The following is a 20,733-nucleotide window of genomic DNA, read 5'->3' as shown; positions in this document are numbered from 1 at the left end:
AATGTCTGAGTGTCCTGAAAAGTGCTTTATAAATAAATATTATTCTTATTATTATTACAAATATTTTCTTTCAAATGTAGTGAAGTAAAAGTAAAAAGTATCCACATTAAAATATACTTATGTATGAACTGAAGTATCTGTACTTGACTGAAGTACAGTACAGTTAGTTACTTTTACTTCGTTACTCTGCACCGCTGGTCCGTGCGGTGATGAGGAGGAGGTTCTGTAAATGTTCTCTGCGTCGCTCTGCGTGATGAAGATGATGAAGATGATGAAGATGATGAAGAAGTGTCAGAAGTTCTTCAGGACACAGATGTTTGTCCAAAACACCTGTGCGTAAAAAACAAAACAAAAAATCATTCTGTTTCCATCTGTGAGCGCGTCCACTTCAACAACAACAAACACTGAGCGTAACCTGATGACGTAATGACGTAATAACCCAGACTGTAGAGGGCGCTACCTGATGGTGAAATGAAAAATGAAACCTCTGAGGATAAACGCCAACTATGTCTCTCCCGTCCACGTCTCGACAAAGCTCGTAAGTATTTCGCTATAAACTACTTGAAACCTGCTCCACATCGTCTCGAATCTTTGCGAAAACGATTTTAAACTCGAGTCTTTTCTAAATCCGCGGTCGCGTCACGAGCAGCGTCTTTCAGCGTCGTCATATGGTTGGATTAACCTTAAACTCTGGCCTACAAGATCTAACAGTTTGATTTGGGAAAATACAAATGGCTTTGCGTAAGTTACACAGTGACGTGGATTAAAACGCGGATTATCAAACGTCCAGAACATTTCAGAGTGTGAAGACCTGGTGTCTGTGTGTGTGTGAGATTATATTTACTGCTCAAATCCCGCAGTTTGAGGACGTGTCCCTCAGCAAAAAAAAACAACTAATTTTTAATTATCGGTCTGTGTGTCTGTGTGTGTCTGTGTGTCTGTGTGTCTGTGTGTCTGTGTGTCTGTGTGTGTATGTGTGTGTATGAGTGTGTATGTGTGTGTATGTGTGTGTGTGTGTGTGTGTGTGTGTCTGTGCGTGTCTGTGCGTGTATGTGCGTGTATGTGCGTGTGTCACGGATCACGAGAAGAGCGCGAGGGCAGTTGTGCTCTTTCTCTTTCACATTTGTTTTGTTTTTTTGTTTAGTTTAGTTTAGTTTTTGTTTTGTTTTAAGGAACTTGTAGTGTGACTTATTAACTTCTCTTCTGTTTCCTTCTGTTCTGACCTGAAGATTAAGCAATTTTCCGTGACGTTTATGCACTTATGTAAAAACGTAAACATGGCCAAACTGTTCACATTTACTCACATTTTTACGCGTTAACACTTTTATTTATTTCTTTTTGACGCGTATTCTAAGATTATATAATTTGTTTGTTCTTATTTGACGCGTTGTGGGGATGTTTTGACTCTTTATCTTGGTCACTGATTGGCTGAAAACATTTTAAATTCATTGGCTGAGAAAATGAGTGGGAGGAGTTAATTATCATTTATATAATACTTAGACGCGTTAAATAACAACAATTTGACGATTATAATACGTGTCAATTAAGGTGTTAAAGAGTTAAAAAAAAATATGCAGAAATGTGAACAAACTGATCCACGAGGGAAATGATTTGGACACAGGAGTCACGCGTCACAATAAATATAATAACAAAGAGTAAAAATATATATATAAATAGTAAAATTAATTCTAAATAAGCAGCAGAAAAGAGCAAGAGACAAATAAAACATAATTATATAAATGCAAATGTACAAGTCAAAATAAAATAAAATCACAACTTTATACAAATAAAGAAGAAACAAAGAAAGAAAGAAAACAGTGCAACGATGATATGATATGTTGTAGGGAGTATTATCTGTGACATAATGCTGAGTTGTTGTACAGTTGTAGGGAGTATTATCTGTTACATAATGCTGAGTTGTTGTACAGTTGTAGGGAGTATTATCTGTGACATCAGGGTGAGTTGTACAGTTGTAGGGAGTATTATCTGTGACATCAGGGTGAGTTGTTGTACAGTTGTAGGGAGTATTATCTGTGACATAAGGGTGAGTTGTTGTACAGTTGTAGGGAGTATTATCTGTGACATAAGGGTGAGTTGTACAGTTGTAGGGAGTATTATCTGTGACATCAGGGTGAGTTGTTGTACAGTTGTAGGGAGTATTATCTGTGACATCAGGGTGAGTTGTACAGTTGTAGGGAGTATTATCTGTTTCATAAGGGTGAGTTGCTGTACAGTAAAATATAGTATTTTTTATAGTATTTACCGACTGTTACCAAAACAAAAATGAAGGAGTTTTGTTCAAACGGAAGCAATGAAAAAACAAAAAAAAAGCCCGTTGTTTGTAGCACAGACTCCATCCCGTACACTACCGGACAAAAGTTTTAGAACACCACACTTTTTCCAGTTTTTTTCCAGTTTTCTCTTTGACCAAAACATTTTTTAAATTTAAGTTGATGTGTGTGTCGACCTTTGGTAAATATGCTGCGAGGAGAAAGTTTGTCGACTGGACAAAAGTTTACAGAAACTGTAAACAAGTGTGTGTTAGTTTCAGTGTCGTTAGCTCCTCCTGCAGACAGATAAAAGGAAGTGTCACCAGCGTCTGACCAGAACTGAAGAAGCAGCTTGGATGAACTGAGGAACGTCTTCAACCAAACTAACTTTTGTCCAGTCGACAAACTGAATTTTCTCCTCGACCTGGATTCTACCTGGACGACTGAAGGACTTCACACTTCACACTTTGTCAGATAGAACAGCTGAACTCACTCGTGGCTCGTTCTTTTTACAACACAAATCAAATATTGTTGAGAAAGTTCTTCCCAAGTCTGATGCAGAAGTTTCCATAAATGTGTGACACTTGTCGGTTGCTTCACTCTTCAGCTCGATGGGTTTAAGTCTGGACACTGAGCTGCTGCTGCTGCTGGACACTCCAGGTTTTCAAACTTTTACTGTCTTGTACTTGTGTTTTGTTCTTTTATTTATTATTTTTTTTTTAACCTCTGTCTGTTCAGTTTTTACCTTTGGATCATTTCAAGTTCTTCAATGGAGTTGCACCATTTGAATTGTAATAAATAACTGGAAAAATGAGGGTGTTTTTAAACTTTTGACCGGTCGTGTCCACAGTGACCGTCCTGCTCCTGTGGTGAGTCACACGGAGCATCACACTGAGAACTCAGCAGAATTTGTGAGAAAAGTCAAGTCAACCGCTGGAAATGTGTTTGAACACGACTTGTTTTCAGTTCAGAGGAAACTTCTGCAGGTGAATCCAGGGCTGTGCAATGGGCTCGCCGGTTTCTCCTTTCACAACAAACACGTACGGGATCATTTGAACACAGTGCACTTGCCTCTTATCCAGGATCCACCCTCACATTAGTGGCTTTTGTAAATTTCCTGCCTGGACTCCCACTTCCAGGCTTTTTGCAAACCGTCCAGTGTTTTCTGATTCCTGACACAGTCGCTGAAGAGAAATGAAACTGAGCAAAGGCACTAAGTCTGGCTACGAATTTCTCCTACAAACCACACAAAAAAATAAACACGTTTTTTCCAACAAAATGTCCCTCATCTTCACATTTTGTCAAAAACAAGTTTGTCCCACATTTGGTCGATTTCCATCTGTGTTCAACTCTGAGTGTAAAGTGAGTTTAGAGTTTAAAGTCTCCTGTGTGTCTCCTTTATGTGTCTCTCAGATTCTGAAGTCCAGTGTCTCACACAGGGATTTTGCATCATGAATACGACTTTAAATACACAACATGAGGAAGCATGAGGAAGTCACTGTTTTCCTGGTCATTTTGGTAAGTTTTTCTTCTCTTTTGTGACTCTGGGAGTTATAACAGGGCTTAAAGGTTGTATGGAGGATTTTTTTTTTGTTTCAAATTGTCAGTGAAAGTTTAAAATACCGTTACAGAGATGCAGCAGCTTTGTAATTAAGATGACCAAAAAAAAAAAAAAGAAAAAGAAAATCTACCAACTGTGGACGTGTTGAGGACAGATAAACATCAGCCAATAGAAAACGAGGCTCCCTCATTTTCTATTGGCTGTTAGGTTGTCAATCAAACTCTCTACGTTTCTAGTGTAACTGACTCTCCGGCGCGCGGGGATTATGTGGTTTATGCGGCGGATATTAGAGACTTTTTCAAACTTGCTTCCTCGCAGTTCGCACAAAGTTTGTTGCGATGTCGGACGAGAATCCACGACCAGTTCACTGCAAAAGAAAGTTGGTTTTTGAGCTGAAAGAAGAAGAGAAGAAGGGGAAAAGGAGCGAAGACAAACTGAGGTGATTCTTCCAGGTTCCTTCCAACGATGGCACAAATGAAGCAAATTGAGGGTCTAAAAACTGATGCATCGGTCGCTGAATTATTTCTAGACTGGAAACTTCAACAGTAATTCTGAACACGCACCGGCTGTAAACAAGTGTGATTTCTAGAGTAAAGAGGCGGGGGGAGGAGATGTTTCTACTGATGAAGCTGTGGAGGAGGAAGGTGGTGTCACACATGCACAACATTTGAAAAGAGTGTTGCTGTATTTGTCTTCCCTTAATAAATCCTCTATACAACCTTTAAAGTTCACAAGAGGCATTTTTGTGTCATATTTGAGCTTCAAGTCAAACGTAAAAGTATCTTAACACTTTGAGCAATATCTGGTTTTGTTTTGTTCACAGATTATTTTTGTGATTGAGGTGATCACAGGCCCCATCTGTCACCGAGCTGAGTATCTGATTGGAGAGGAGTGTTGTCCCATGTGTCCAGTGGGTATGTGCCAACTCTTTATTATCGACTCTGGACTCTGGACTGGCACACGAGTGTTGGATGGATCAATAATAACCAACTGATTTATTCAGTTTTTTGTCTGAGATGTGGAAATAATTAGTGCTGTCAAGCGATTAAAAAAAAAATTGAGAGATGAATTAATTATGATCTGTAATTAATTGATCTAATGAATCTCTTTTTTAATTTCAACTAAAAATTGCTGAGAAAAGCTTCAACTTGAGGTATTTTCATTTGAATTCATTATTACATTATTTTCATGCTATCATTAATGTTTTTATATAAGTATCATCATTATTTTTTATTATTATTACTAATCTGCATAAATAAACTCAACTTTACAACATTTAAGTGAGTTTCATTGTTGACAAAAGCGTTGCATGCTGGGAATTATTTTGGTCGGCGGCAAGAAACAATAATTCAACATAACGGACGGAGCGAGAAAGAACGTAAAAGGTATTGATCCCGGTTATTGATCCACTCTAACGGCAGACGACCCAAGACCATTTGACCAGAAATTGGTCATAAACATCGACGGACGACAAATCTCCCTTTTCAACCCCGACAGAGTCTGGACCAAACCAAACTTCTGGTCAGAATCTCCAACTCCCTGGACAAATATTCACTTGGGCGACATCCACAATGACTTGGTGAAACTCCTGGGCCATTCACAGCAGAAAAGATGAAAACCTCCAAGAGTCTGGATGTGTTGTTGAACTTGTTGGAGTCCACGGTTTGTTAGGAATCTTCTACGTTTGCTCTGCGGATGTTTGAAAGCCGTTTAATTCACCGTTAACAGTTTTTTTCACTCGGAATACGAAAAAAGAAATTTTCCTTCTTCCTTCCGACCAAAATATTTCCCAGCAGCAACGCGGGCTTTTAATAACAATGACGTCAGCTCAAACTCGCCTATAAACATCACCACCCTAGAGCCACATCAATACACCTGTCCCCGCCCCCGAGAGAGTCTGTAATCTGCTGAAATCCTTCAAGACACTGACGAGATACAGACAGAACAGAGACTCTTTCTGCAGGAGACATGAGCAGTAGAGCGCGAGGAGAGACGCCGAGGAAGATTCTAGTTTGATTGTGTTATTTTGTGCTTCATACACACACCCTCCTCATGGAAACACACGAAGAAACGCAGATGAAGCAGATTTTAAGTTAAAGCTGAAGAAGGAAATCTAGCTGATGGTGAGATTTTGGCGACGGCAGCGCGACGAACTGACTCAATCCAAAAAAAAGGACAAAAGCTTTGAGGCGATAAAAGCAGATGACCCAAACCTGAAAACATTTTTGAAGACGTGGACACCTGCGGCTTAGGACAAGTGCGGCCGATATATGTACCGTACTTTCCGCACTATAGGTTGCGCTCTTAAATCTCCAAACCCATCAAAACCGCCCGCGCGCCACAATCCAGAGCGCCCCATACACGAATCCACTCAGTACAACTTTGGTAAACTACAAACCATCCCGCAGAACACACAAACACACACGGAGCAGACAGCGACCGCACAGCGAAACACACCCACAGACACACTCATCACTCCACGCCGACGACGAACAGAACGGAGGAACGAACCGAAAAAGCGACGAGCGCAACGTGCCGCTTCTAGACACAACTGAACAACTGAGTCACTGCGAACACGCCGACAATCCGTTGATCCCAGACAACATGAAAGTTTTAAAATGTAAAAAATGACCGATAACGACGAACAACTGAAATTCCGTTTACCAAGATTAGAATTTCTGTCGAGATGAATGGAAAACTGGGCTTAAAGACGGGGTATTTTTGGAGCTTTCTCCCATGTTTTAATGTTCCATCGTCTAAAAAAACATGTCTGAAGAGGTTTTAGAGACATCCACGTGTGTTTCAGTAATCTAGCGATCTCTCTGTACGAGATTTCTCCATAAATACGACGGTAAACATGAAAATTCTCCATAAATAATACAAAAACGTGACAGAAAATCGCAGTAGTTTCGTTAGAGGAACGCGCGGTGATTGTGTTGTGATGGCGCTCTGAAGGGGGAGCGACTTAGCAGCAAAACCGAAACTTATAAAACATGTTAATCTGTTGTTGCGGGTGATTGTAGCGTTTACAAAACAATAAAAAGAGCTAAAAATGTGAGGAACGGAACTGAGGAACAAACCGAAAAAGCGACGAGTCCAACATGCCGCTTCTAGACACGACTGAACAACTGAGTCACTGCGAACTCGCCGACAATCCGTTGGTCCCAGACACACCCTCCCTACACGCCACAACTGAACAAAGCCCAGAGTCACCGTGAACGAACAAACAAACAAAACCACTCACCCATCACACTGTTGGGTTTCTTTTAAAGTCCCACGCCGTTTATTTGTGAAAAAAAGTTCAAAAATAGACCATTTAATGACAGTGCGCCTTATAATCCAGAGCGACTAATACTACGGAAAATACGGTAAAATTTTAAAATTCTATAAAAAAATTTGTTGATGCGGCTTTTATTCAGGTGCGCTCAATAGTCTGGAAAATACGGTAAAGAGAAAAGGAGCTGTTCACTTCAAAACTACCGCTTCATGACATCACAAGGTGGAACAGAGCGGCTGAGGTTTGTAGACAGACTAATAATAAAGAGTTACAACTCCAGCTCTGTTTTTGAGGAGGAAACCTAAACCTCACAAGAGTCTGTTTTCCGTAATACTTCCCCTGGGTTTTCCTCGTGGTGTTTATGGTTCTGGTGTGAAATTTTTGGGAAGTTGAGTCTTACAGGCCAACGGGACAAAGCAGCATTAGGAGTGTGCAAAAATATTGAAATATCGATATATCGTATTGTTTAATGTGATGATACAGGATCGGTATCGTGGGCTGCTGTATCGATACATCACCAAGAGCATTTTTTTAACTAAATGATTTTGTTTCCAGCTCCAGTTTTGTTTGTTCAGAAGAAGGAAATTCTTTTGAGCAGCACATCTGACACTTTCATTGTTTTGAGGATTTAAATGTTTGTGTTCCTGTCACGCAGAAACAGAGGGAGGAAACAAAATGCAGGACTGCTTTTAAAGTTCTGTAATAACAAACAAAGAAAGGTCCAAAAAATCTATAAATCCAAAACTCCAAAAACTGAAAGTAAACTGCCATGACAAGAGACGAGATAAGACAAGATGCTGACAGTGACAAAGACGGGAAGTAAAACTCAAAACTGCAGACAGGACAAATGTCAGAATAAAACAACAAAATAAGCAAAAAAAACAATGACTACAAAACATGAATCATTCATTTGCACAAGAAGTGGTTTAACAAAGACTTTTAGTGTCAAAGTCATGATTTAGCTTTTATTTTTGTTGAACTGTATCGTACTGAATGGAAATCTCACTGTATCGACGTCTGTCAGCAACTTCTGAATGATCCCAGCTCTGTGTAGAACATTTATTAACTTACAGATGTGTATTTCACAGCCTCTGTTTGTGTTTTAACAGGGACTCGAGTGAATAAACACTGTACAGAGTTCCGCAGCACGTCGTGTCTCCCCTGTGACAGTGGGACGTACATGGACGAGCCCACAGGGAGGACAGAGTGTCTGCGCTGTAGGATGTGTGCTGCAGGTAAACACGACTTTATAAGTGCTGAAACGAAATGAAGTAAAAGTAAGAAAGTACTTTAAATGTGTAGAGAGTCCCTCAGTCGTCCAGGCAAATGTTTATTTATGTCGACAACGTTTCTCAGTTCATCCAAGCTGCTTCTTCAGTTCTGGTCAGACGCTGGTGACACTTCCTTATATCTGTCTGAAGGGGGCGCTAACTACACTGAAACTATTCTAAAACAAACACCCTACTCTACAACTCCATCCTCAAACCTAAAATAAAGTGAACAACATGGAGAGGTGTGAAAACATCATGATGGGCCTGAATGATTCTGCTGATATGAGCCACACTCAGAGCAGATGAACAAGTGTGTGTGTTAGTTTCAGAGGAGTTTCAGTGTAGTTAGCTCCTCCTGTAGGCAGATATAAGGAAGTGTCCACCAGTGTCTGACCAGAAGCAGCTTGGACGAACTGAGAAACGGATTCGACTAAAATAAACTTTTATCCAGTGACAAATTGAATTTCTCCTTTTGCCATAAGAAAGTATTTAAATAAAACATATAGGGATCTGTACTTGATGTGCTGATTGTTCTGTCAGAACCTTCTGGAACTCGTTAATTCTTTCCAGCGTATCTGGAGATGGAGTTCACTGAGACAAAAGCAACGTAATGTCTTTCTCAAAATTCTGTTCCAAAAGTTTCAGACATGGAAATGTGGGTTTCACAAAAAATGAAATATTTGAGCATGAACTTATATAGGTGTATAGGTGTGTGTGTGTGTGTGTGTGTGTGTGTGTGTGTGTGTGTGTACGTACTAGTGCAGACATGTCCAATTCAGGCCTGGGGGCCAAATTTGCCTCATGATATAATTATATTTGTCCCGTGAATTCAAATCAAATCTGTATCAGAGCTGCTGCTGCTGCACACAGACGACAGACACATGATTTATTTAAAATGTTATTATTTTATATTCTGTTTGTTCTGGATACAATGTTTAAGCAAAACTATTATTAAACATTTATTTGAATAAGAAAAGGTTTAACATTACAGAACTCCAAAGAAGAGAAAACCTGCAGATGTTGTTGAAATATTTAAATAAATATTTAGTTTGGCCCATGACTTAGTGCCAGTTTTTAATTTTGGCCTCTGTGAGTTTGAGTTTGACTCCTGATCTAGTATATGTCTATATACAGTATGTACATGTATGTGTGTGTGCATGTGTATGTGTATGTGTATGTGTATGTGTACATGTGTATGTGTGTGTGTGTATGTGTATGTACGTGTGCATGTGCATGTGTATGTGTATGTGCATGTGTATGTGCATGTGCATGTGTGTGTATGTGTATGTGTATGTACGTGTGCATGTGCATGTGTATGTGTATGTGCATGTGTATGTGTGTGTGTATGTGCGTGTGTATGTGTGTGTGTATGTGCATGTGTGTATGTGCATGTGTATGTGTATGTGTGCATGTGTATGTGCATGTGTATGTGCATGTCCATGTGTATGTACGTGTGCATGTGTATGTGCATGTGTATGTGTATGTGCATGTGTATGTGTATGTGCGTGTGCATGTGTATGTGCATGTGCATGTGTATGTGCATGTGTGTGTGTGTATGTACGTGTGCATGTGTATGTGCATGTGCATGTGTATGTGCATGTGTATGTACGTGTGTGCATGTGTATGTGCATGTGCATGTGTATGTGTATGTGCGTGTGTATGTGCGTGTGTATGTGCATGTGCATGTGTATGTGCATGTGTATGTGTATGTGCATGTGTGTGTGTATGTGCGTGTGTATGTGCATGTGTATGTGTGTGTATGTGCATGTGTATGTGTATGTGCATGTGTATGAACTGAAGGACTAAATAAAAAAAGAAGAAAGTAAAAGTAAAAGTGAGTTCATCCACCTCTGGCCTAGATATGTTTAAAAGCTGCGGCTATGTAGTTTTGTGTGAGTTTCATTGCAGAACTGAAAGTCTTGGCACTTTAACTATTTAACTCTGTGGGAGATTTAAATACACTTCATGTTTATCACAGTCGGCTCCACAAACAAACAGTGTGAATAATAAGAGTTTGAAGTGAAAGAGCCGAGAACGATCACGTCTGTGCAGCTGAAACATTTCAACTTTTAAAAACTATGGATGTAGATAAAGGAATTTCACTTTTTCACTTTATAATTTTTTTTATTCTGACTGAGAAAACATTGAATTCCATATAATAAATCTAACTACAGAGACAGTAAACATAAACCAGTTCATCCAGTTTGTGACCTGACACTTTAGTTTTGTTTCACTTTCAGTCTGAGTGTACAAGTGTTCTCTGTCCCAGCAGGAGGTTATATAGAAGTGTTTGTGCAGCTCGTTGTGTAACATTCGAGCACGACTGATGCTGATACTGCAAAGAATCCAGAAATAATGACGACCAGTAAACTCAGTTTTTTTAAATTTACAGACTCACCCACACCCACCCACTTTGAAAGAGCTGTTGTTGTGTGTTGTGCAATTGTCCTTTTGTATTAAAGTGTTCAAATAAAGATTCAGGTTCCTGTTTCTGCAGCAGCTCCGGAAAACTAAACATCAGATTTAATCAAATGCAAAAAATGTTGTTTACCATTTAAAATACAAATATTGAACTGTGTGTGTTTGTGTGTAACTGTGTTTTTATTTTTTTTGTCCTCAGGTTCTGGTCTGAGAGTGAAGGTTTCGTGTTCCTCCACTTCTAACTCTGTGTGTGAACCTGAGGACGGGTTCTTCTGTGTGGGGTCGTCAGACGAGGGAAACTGTGAAGCGTCTCAGAAACACTCGCTCTGTTCACCTGGAGAATTTATCCAAAAACCAGGTGAGTATTAGAACATACACACACTGAGTATAGAATATACTACAATACCACTGTGGAGTCTGGACTCTTGTCTCCATGGAGACGATGCTGCTTTGCCTGGAATGTTCCACTGTGTAATGGGCGTCTGGTGGAGATGAGCAGGAAATGTCAGTCCAGCACAACAGCCGCGCTCACTGTGTCCTGAAGCTTTTGTTTAATCATAAACTAAACAACCGAATCATATTCAAATGACCTGAAGTAAAGACTTCCTCATGATCTTTATGTGTAGAACATCAGTTTGTGGTGGTGCAGTAAGAGTTATTTTGTCTCTTTCAAACACACAAGTGTCTGAAGGATTCATTAGACGTGTGCACTTTATAACATGTTATTACTGTAGGTTCTTTTTTCAGACCAAGAGTTTGTTTTCATCCCTGACAGTTTCTGTCTGGTTTGACAAAAGAACCGAATAACATAAATGATCCAAAGACCAAATGAACCTCACTGGATTATTTTATAACATGTGGTCAGATACACTCACAGCCCCAGTGCTCTGCTGCATCTCTAAATATTTATCATCTTTACTCATGTGTCCCTGTCACACAGTCTTTATTTAGAGATGTGTCCCTGTCACACAGAGTCTGTTTAGAGATGTGTCCCTGTCACACAGAGTCTGTTTAGAGATGTGTCCCTGTCACACAGAGTCTGTTTAGAGATGTGTCCCTGTCACACAGAGTCTGTTTAGAGAGAGATGTGTCCCTGTCACACAGAGTCTGTTTAGAGATGTGTCCCTGTCACACAGAGTCTGTTTAGAGATGTGTCCCTGTCACACAGAGTCTGTTTAGAGATGTGTCCCTGTCACACAGTCTTTATTTAGAGATGTGTCCCTGTCACACAGAGTCTGTTTAGAGATGTGTCCCTGTCACACAGAGTCTGTTTAGAGATGTGTCCCTGTCACACAGTCTTTATTTAGAGATGTGTCCCTGTCACACACACAGAGTCTGTTTAGAGATGTGTCCCTGTCACACAGTCTGTCTGTCACACAGAGTCTGTTTTAGAGATGTGTCCCTGTCACACAGAGTCTGTTTAGAGATGTGTCCCTGTCACACAGTCTTTATTTAGAGATGTGTCCCTGTCACACGGAGTCTGTTTAGAGATGTGTCCCTGTCACACAGAGTCTGTTTTAGAGATGTGTCCCTGTCACACAGTCTTTATTTAGAGATGTGTCCCTGTCACACAGAGTCTGTTTAGAGATGTGTCCCTGTCACACAGAGTCTGTTTAGAGATGTGTCCCTGTCACACAGAGTCTGTTTAGAGATGTGTCCCTGTCACACAGAGTCTGTTTAGAGATGTGTCCCTGTCACACAGTCTTTATTTAGAGATGTGTCCTGTCACACAGAGTCTGTTTAGAGATGTGTCCCTGTCACACAGTCTTTATTTAGAGATGTGTCCCTGTCACACAGAGTCTGTTTAGAGATGTGTCCCTGTCACACAGAGTCTGTTTAGAGATGTGTCCTGTCACACAGTCTTAGAGATGTGTCACCTGTCACACGTCTGTTTAGAGATGTGTCCCTGTCACACAGAGTCTGTTTAGAGATGTGTCCCTGTCACACAGTCTTTAGTCAGAGAGAGATGTGTCCCTGTCACACAGAGTCTGTTTAGAGATGTGTCCCTGTCACACAGAGTCTGTTTAGAGATGTGTCCCTGTCACACAGTCTTTATTTAGAGATGTGTCCCTGTCACACAGATCTGTTTAGAGATGTGTCCCTGTCACACAGTCTTTAGAGATGTGTCCCTGTCACACAGAGTCTGTTTAGAGTGTCCCTGTCACACAGTCTTTAGAGATGTGTCCCTGTCACACAGAGTCTGTTTAGAGATGTGTCCCTGTCACACAGTCTTTATTTAGAGATGTGTCCCTGTCACACAGAGTCTGTTTAGAGATGTGTCCCTGTCACACAGAGTCTGTTTAGAGATGTGTCCCTGTCACACAGAGTCTGTTTAGAGATGTGTCCCTGTCACACAGTCTTTATTTAGAGATGTGTCCCTGTCACACAGAGTCTGTTTAGAGATGTGTCCCTGTCACACAGTCTTTATTTAGAGATGTGTCCCTGTCACACAGAGTCTGTTTAGAGATGTGTCCCTGTCACACAGAGTCTGTTTAGAGATGTGTCCCTGTCACACAGAGTCTGTTTAGAGATGTGTCCCTGTCACACAGTCTTTATTTAGAGATGTGTCCCTGTCACACAGAGTCTGTTTAGAGATGTGTCCCTGTCACACAGAGTCTGTTTAGAGATGTGTCCCTGTCACACAGAGTCTGTTTAGAGATGTGTCCCTGTCACACAGAGTCTGTTTAGAGATGTGTCCCTGTCACACAGTCTTTATTTAGAGATGTGTCCCTGTCACACAGAGTCTGTTTAGAGATGTGTCCCTGTCACACAGTCTTTATTTAGAGATGTGTCCCTGTCACACAGAGTCTGTTTAGAGATGTGTCCCTGTCACACAGTCTTTAGAGATGTCCCTGTCACACAGAGTTGTTTAGAGATGTGTCCCTGTCACACAGTCTTTAGTCAGAGTTGTTTAGAGATGTGTCCTGTCACACAGAGTCTGTTTAGAGATGTGTCCCTGTCACACAGAGTCTGTTTAGAGATGTGTCCCTGTCACACAGTCTTATTTAGAGATGTGTCCCTGTCACACAGAGTCTGTTTAGAGATGTGTCCCTGTCACACAGTCTTTATTTAGAGATGTGTCCCTGTCACACAGAGTCTGTTTAGAGATGTGTCCCTGTCACACAGTCTTTATTTAGAGATGTGTCCCTGTCACACAGAGTCTGTTTAGAGATGTGTCCCTGTCACACAGTCTTTATTTAGAGATGTGTCCCTGTCACACAGAGTCTGTTTAGAGATGTGTCCCTGTCACACAGTCTTTATTTAGAGATGTGTCCCTGTCACACAGAGTCTGTTTAGAGATGTGTCCCTGTCACACAGAGTCTGTTTAGAGATGTGTCCCTGTCACACAGAGTCTGTTTAGAGATGTGTCCCTGTCACACAGTCTTTATTTAGAGATGTGTCCCTGTCACACAGAGTCTGTTTAGAGATGTGTCCCTGTCACACAGTCTTTATTTAGAGATGTGTCCCTGTCACACAGAGTCTGTTTAGAGATGTGTCCCTGTCACACAGAGTCTGTTTAGAGATGTGTCCCTGTCACACAGTCTTTATTTAGAGATGTGTCCCTGTCACACAGAGTCTGTTTAGAGATGTGTCCCTGTCACACAGAGTCTGTTTAGAGATGTGTCCCTGTCACACAGTCTTTATTTAGAGATGTGTCCCTGTCACACAGAGTCTGTTTAGAGATGTGTCCCTGTCACACAGAGTCTGTTTAGAGATGTGTCCCTGTCACACAGAGTCTGTTTAGAGATGTGTCCCTGTCACACAGAGTCTGTTTAGAGATGTGTCCCTGTCCCTGTCACACAGAGTCTGTTTAGAGATGTGTCCCTGTCACACAGAGTCTGTTTAGAGATGTGTCCCTGTCACACAGAGTCTGTTTAGAGATGTGTCCCTGTCACACAGAGTCTGTTTAGAGATGTGCGGATGGGCGACTTTTTCATCTGCAACCGCATTGCAAAACTCATCATCCCCCCTCTGTCCATTTGCAACCACAGTTATTCAAAACAGCACCTGCCCACCATCCGCTCGCTCTCCTCCCATTTGCTCTGAGTTCAGAGTTTTTTATTTGAGTAGTGAATCCGCCACCCGCCCGAATTTAATTAAAATATTATTTTTCGTCACGTCATCCGCCTGACCCGCGGTTTAGCCGCGGAGTCCGCGGTTGTAACTGCCATCCGCACATCTCTAGTCCCTGTCACACAGAGTCTGTTTAGAGATGTGTCCCTGTCACACAGAGTCTCTGATTTCTGCTCAGGTGTTTGTACGAGACACGACTTCACAACAGAAACAAATAAATTCAGGTCAGATTCAGGAAAAGAACAACTCGACTCGAGTCTTGTGTTACCTGGAGCAAAGAGCTCAGACACCTGATCTCTGCTCCTCCTCCTCTGCTGCAGCGACACGACTCAGTCTGTGTGTCTCAGTCTGTGTGACTCAGTCTGTGTGTGTCTCAGTCTGTGTGACTCAGTCTGTGTGTGTCTCAGTCTCAGTCACTTTTTGTCTTGAGGACAAAGGGGCGTCTGTGCACGTCACTGGTAAAACACACACACACACACACACACACGACAACTCTCCATAAATACACAAAAACTGAACACAGCGACAGGACAAAACGTATGTGATGTGCAGGACATGACATCAAAAACTAAACAAACTAAACTGAACTAAACTTAAACCATTTGAATGTGTAAAAGGCGACATGATGATCTAAATATGTTCTGTGTTTACTATGAATGCGTCATAGAAGTGTGATATCCCCTTTAAACACATTATTACACATCATTCTAAGTTATAGAACAGCAAATCAGAAAGTTCTAGGGTCCATATGTTCATATTCGAGGACAAAAGCTGCGTCGGTGGTTCTTGTTTGTGTTGAGCTGGTCTCGGTGGATCAGTGAGGACATGATGAGCTCCGCAGCTTCACACGAGGCAAGTTCACACAGGCCCGTCACAAAGCGTTTCCAGTGAACTTTCTGAGAGGTTCTGAGCAGAATAAGACCCAAATACTGAAGTTTAAGGTTTGTTTTATTTGCTGTATTCATTTTGTGGAGGGTTTGGTCCTCTGCATTTGACCCGTCCAGTTTGCCATCTCCAGATTTTGAGCTCGTCCTGGTCGGGCACTGAAAATAATACATGATTTACAGCGTGTGGAGCATTGAAACTTTCTGTTTATAATAGTGTGTGTGTGTGTGTGTGTGTTCACAGGGAGTTCTTCTACAGACACAGTTTGTTCTCCGTGTCCTCCAGACTCCTTCTCTAATGGGACTCTGTCGTCCTGTCGGCCGCACACACGGTACAGGTTTTTCTTATTTTTGTTTGTCTTTTTTCCACACACGATAAGAACATGAACATGGCTGCAGCTGATTATCCTGCTCAACCAGACCGAACCTGCTCAACCAGACCCATCGAGGGCCGGGCACTGTTTGTTTGTTTGTTTGTTTGTTTGTTTGTTTGTTTGATTGATTTTTTTACCAGTCCTTTAACGATCCCTGCTTTTCGACACCGGTTCCTGAACAGGTCTTTTTATTTTTAAGCCAAGATTATTAATAAAATAATATTTAATCTTTGACTTTACTTTATATTTATATGTTAATTCATATTTTAAACAGAGCAGGCGACTCTATGATGTTTTATTATCATTCTAAACAAATGTGCAGGTAAATGAAGCAGAGCCACGGCTGATTTTCCTGTGGACTCAGACGCTTAAGTTTTTACTTTTGTTTTCTTTGTATACGACTTTTATATGAAATTCAAGCTGCTCTTTGTTTGGATAAATAACGACTCTGTTACCTGGACGTAGCTTTACACGTGTCGTTTGGCTGCACCAGTGTTGGGAAGGTGACTTTTAAAATGTAATCCCCTACAGATTACAGATTACAGATTACACACCCCAAAATGTAGTTTGTAACATAATCCATTCAATTAATTAAAGTGAGTAACGTAATCTGATTACTTTGGATTACTTGATTTGCCGTAGAGAAACAAAGACGAGGAAACTTAACCGTATTAAAAATATTATTGATAGAAAACGAGGAGACACGTCCACGCAGCAGGATTTAGTCCTGTTAAATCCTGTTTTAGACCTAGTTTAGTCCTGGTTTAGATCTAGTTTAGACCTGGTTTAGTCCTGGTTTAGACCCGGTTTAGATCTGGTTTAGACCTGGTTTAGATCTAGTTTAGACCTGGTTTAGTCCTGGTTTAGATCTAGTTTAGACCTGGTTTAGTCCTGGTTTAGACCCGGTTTAGATCTGGTTTAGACCTGGTTTAGTCCTGGTTTAGACCTGGTTTACACCTGGTTTAGATCTAGTTTAGACCTGGTTTAGTCCTGGTTTAGACCCGGTTTAGATCTGGTTTAGATCTAGTTTAGTCCTGGTTTAGTCCTGGTTTAGACCCGGTTTAGATCTGGTTTAGACCTGGTTTAGTCCTGGTTTAGACCCGGTTTAGATCTGGTTTAGACCTGGTTTAGTCCTGGTTTAGATCTAGTTTAGACCTGGTTTAGTCCTGGTTTAGACCTGGTTTTAATCCTGGTTTAGATCTGGTTTAGACCTGGTTTAGATCTAGTTTATACCTAGTCTAGACCTAGTTTAGTCCTGGTTTAGACCCGGTTTAGACCTGGTTTAGATCTAGTTTAGATCTGGTTTAGTCCTGGTTTAGACCCAGTTTAGATCTAGTTTAGACCTGGTTTTAGTCCTGGTTTAGACCCAGTTTAGATCTGGTTTAGACCTGGTTTAGATCTGGTTTAGACCTGGTTTAGATCTAGTTTAGACCTGGTTTTAGTCCTGGTTTAGACCTGGTTTAGATCTAGTTTAGATCTGGTTTAGTCCTGGTTTAGACCCAGTTTAGACCTAGTCTAGACCTAGTTTAGTCCTGGTTTAGACCCGGTTTAGACCTGGTTTAGATCTAGTTTAGATCTGGTTTAGTCCTGGTTTAGACCCAGTTTAGATCTGGTTTAGACCTGGTTTAGATCTAGTTTAGACCTGGTTTAGATCTAGTTTAGACCTGTTTTTAGTCCTGGTTTAGATCTAGTTTAGACCTGGTTTAGATCTAGTTTAGACCTGTTTTTAGTCCTGATTTAGTCCTGGTTTAGACTTGGTTTAGTTTCCAGCAATGAGTGGAATCAACGAAAAAATAAATAAATAAATAAAAATAAAAATAATGTGAAAACAGTAAAATCCCTCTGTGTAATCTATTTATTTGAACAAAGTAACTGTAATCCAATTACCACTCACTGAAACAGTAACTGTAACTGAATACAGTTACTCATCATTTGTACTCTGATTACTCTGGTACATGTAATCTGTTACTCCCCGACACTGCACTGCACTCCACACACACACACACACACACACACACACACACACACACACGAGTCATTTATTTCCGATATCTACAGCAGGAACACTAAATGTTTAGATTTATTGTTCATGTTAACAAAAGTTCTGAGCATTAATAACTTTGACTTTATTTTTTATTCAGTGTTAGTGGAATATATTTTGGAGTGTAAAATCGAAAGTCAAATCGAATCGTGACTGAAGTGAATCGCCTCATCCCTAGTCTGGATCACGAGTCGCGTGTGATTTGAGCCGTCAATTCTGATTCAATCAAATAAAAAGTGTCTGAAAGATCAAACTCACCTCTGTTAGAATCCAGCAGCACTAAGTCTCCGCAGAGCTGTTTACCTTCTGCTTGTGCCAAAGAGACGACACAGTGTGCGTGGTGAGAATCAAACTCAATCAAACACGGAATTATATCGAAACAACAGGATCGGTTTTTGAGAATCGTCCCTAGAATAGAACCTCTAATTGATATTGGAGTAACAGGGATATTTGGAAGTGAGAGTAAAATAATGTTTCAAATAACTTCACTGTAATCTGTGTCACATGGACAGTCAGAATTTTTTTAGAGAGCAAGTAGATATTTACATTCTTACACAATGGAACATTAAACATAAGTGAAATTGTAATAGAAATAAAAATAACCACAACAAAAAATTTGCCCAAAAGGAAGTGGGAAGAAGAAAATATATTTAATCCCACCCCCACTTTTATCTTAACTATTAGTCTACGTTCAGACTGAAGCCTGAAGTTCCCAAATCCGATTTTTTGTCTCTATGTTCCTGTATCTGATCTTTTAATGACGTCTGAACCACACAGATCTGATGTTTTCAAACATGACCCAGGACACTTGGATCTGTGCTCCTGAAACTGATCCATATCTGATCTTTAGTGTGACTTGAGTGTGAACGGTCAGGTCACATTCATCCACCTACACGTCATCAACAAGACACAAACGTCACTATTCTGCACTGAAGTAGAGAAAACTGTTCATGATCCATGTGACTGAAGTGAAGCACATCTCCACTCACCACAAAACACCACGACCAAAAACCTGGTCCTTCTCCTTCTCAATCTCCTCCTTAAAACAAGTCAGTTGTTCATGTTGTGGCTCCGGTACGAGAGGAACTTTAAAATCTCCAGGTGCTCGATGCTGCGTCCATGTTTGTTCAACTTGTGTAAACACAGAGACGCTCGCTGCGGTTGACGTCGTCGTGTCTCCAGTGTCACATGTGGGACACTTTTGGACCGTTTAATGTTCACACTGGAGTCACACACAAGTCACATTTAACTGGAAATGTGAACGACCTCGAAAACATCAGATTTCACAAAAAAGCGTTAAACCTGCAGTCTGAACGTAGCCTTAGACTGATTCATGAGCTGGTTTCACTTGGTGTAAACCGTGTGACCTGCAGCATTAGGATTCGTTCGCTCGACAGTAGACGGGGACTTTTTTTATTGAACCAGTCGCTGCTGTTTGGTCGTGACGTTTGTAAAGCTCCAAATCCTGTAGGAAGAAGAACAATAACGTCTTTCCCCGAGATCAAATTCACCAAACATTCTCTTTGTTCTGACTTTAAATCCTCGATCTGGGGAATCGTCGCCAACACAGAACGTCTGTCTCTTCTCTGATTGGCTGGTCTTGCACTTCTGTAGTTCTTGCAAACCGTCTAGTGTTTTCTGATTCGTGACCTAGAGCTGGAGACAAATGAAACTGAGCGGAAGCACGAGGGGGCGCCAGCCTGGATATTAAACTGTATGGACTACTTACAAACTGAATGAGTTTAATCTGATGTGTTCTGCTAAAAACAGCCAGAAAGTCAAATATAACATGTCTGTGTAAAGTCTGGGCTGTGACTGTGACTGTGACTGTTCCAGGTGTGAAGAGAAGAACAAAATCACAGTGAAAGAAGGAACCTCACAGTCGGACGCTGAATGTGGAGAAAAAGACTCGACTGTAGCCGTTGGTGCTTGGTGTCGGTGTTGTATTGCTCGTGTCATTAGTTGCAGTTGGACTGTTTTATATCATCAAGAAATGCGGGTTTGCAATGAAAAGGCCTCATCCACCACCAGCACCAACAGAAGAACTGAACCCTCTGGAGGATCAGAGAAAACCACCTACATCATGAAGCATAAAGACCACGTCACACATTTAACATCTACAGCGTGTGAAAAGATCAACATGATGCAATTACTGATGGAAGAAAAACTGTTGATGCAATCGAGATCCAAACATGTACTGGGAAATGATCAGATCTTCGTCTTTATTTTAACACAATGTGACCAGAAAGAGACGACTTCAGTGGAGCTACAACAGGTGAGGTGGTGTTTGCTGTTTTTACGCACAAGTCTTTCAGTGTTGATGGTCACAAAATGTAAAAAATATATGTACATACAATTAGATTATGAACACATGATTGTTTTTAATAATGGCGTCACCACTTTTTTGGATATTATAATTTTGCTCCACTGTATGTACATGTACTGGACAGATCTTTTATGTTTTTATTTCTGTTGCTCTTTAACATTCCTGTGTTTCTCTATTTGCTTATTAAAAGAATGATTCTAATTGTAAATTTGATGTGTGTTTGTGTGTGTATGC

The 20,733-nt window shown here is 40.8% G+C and overlaps 1 protein-coding gene across 1 annotated transcript; it reads left to right on the top strand.

The window, feature by feature from the left end:
- The first annotated feature begins 447 nt into the window (after positions 1-447).
- Positions 448-20,707, top strand: LOC110165636 (tumor necrosis factor receptor superfamily member 11B-like). The gene is made up of 7 exons (XM_055166311.1): positions 448-538; positions 3,684-3,788; positions 4,655-4,745; positions 8,218-8,343; positions 11,000-11,158; positions 16,003-16,090; positions 20,010-20,707. Exons 2-7 carry the CDS (start codon positions 3,747-3,749, stop codon positions 20,692-20,694), a joined length of 1,191 nt encoding a protein of 396 aa, XP_055022286.1. The 5' UTR covers positions 448-538; positions 3,684-3,746; the 3' UTR covers positions 20,695-20,707.
- The last annotated feature ends 26 nt before the right edge of the window (positions 20,708-20,733 follow it).

The sequence above is a fragment of the Boleophthalmus pectinirostris genome, unplaced genomic scaffold (assembly GCF_026225935.1).
Source record: "Boleophthalmus pectinirostris isolate CB_2022bp ecotype Guang Dong unplaced genomic scaffold, ASM2622593v1 HiC_scaffold_8, whole genome shotgun sequence".
In the NCBI taxonomy this organism is placed as follows: domain Eukaryota; kingdom Metazoa; phylum Chordata; class Actinopteri; order Gobiiformes; family Gobiidae; genus Boleophthalmus; species Boleophthalmus pectinirostris.
Note: the sequence above shows the minus strand (reverse complement) of the source record. Positions and strands in the feature narration are given on the sequence as shown.

Coding starts and splice junctions, on each gene's coding strand:
- LOC110165636 (XM_055166311.1), top strand. CDS start 3,747: ATGAGGAAGCATGAGGAAGTCACTGTTTTCCTGGTCATTTTG. Junction 3,789..4,654: donor CTGTTTTCCTGGTCATTTTG/GTAAGTTTTTCT, acceptor TTTTGTTCACAG/ATTATTTTTGTGATTGAGGT. Junction 8,344..10,999: donor CTGTAGGATGTGTGCTGCAG/GTAAACACGACT, acceptor TTTTGTCCTCAG/GTTCTGGTCTGAGAGTGAAG.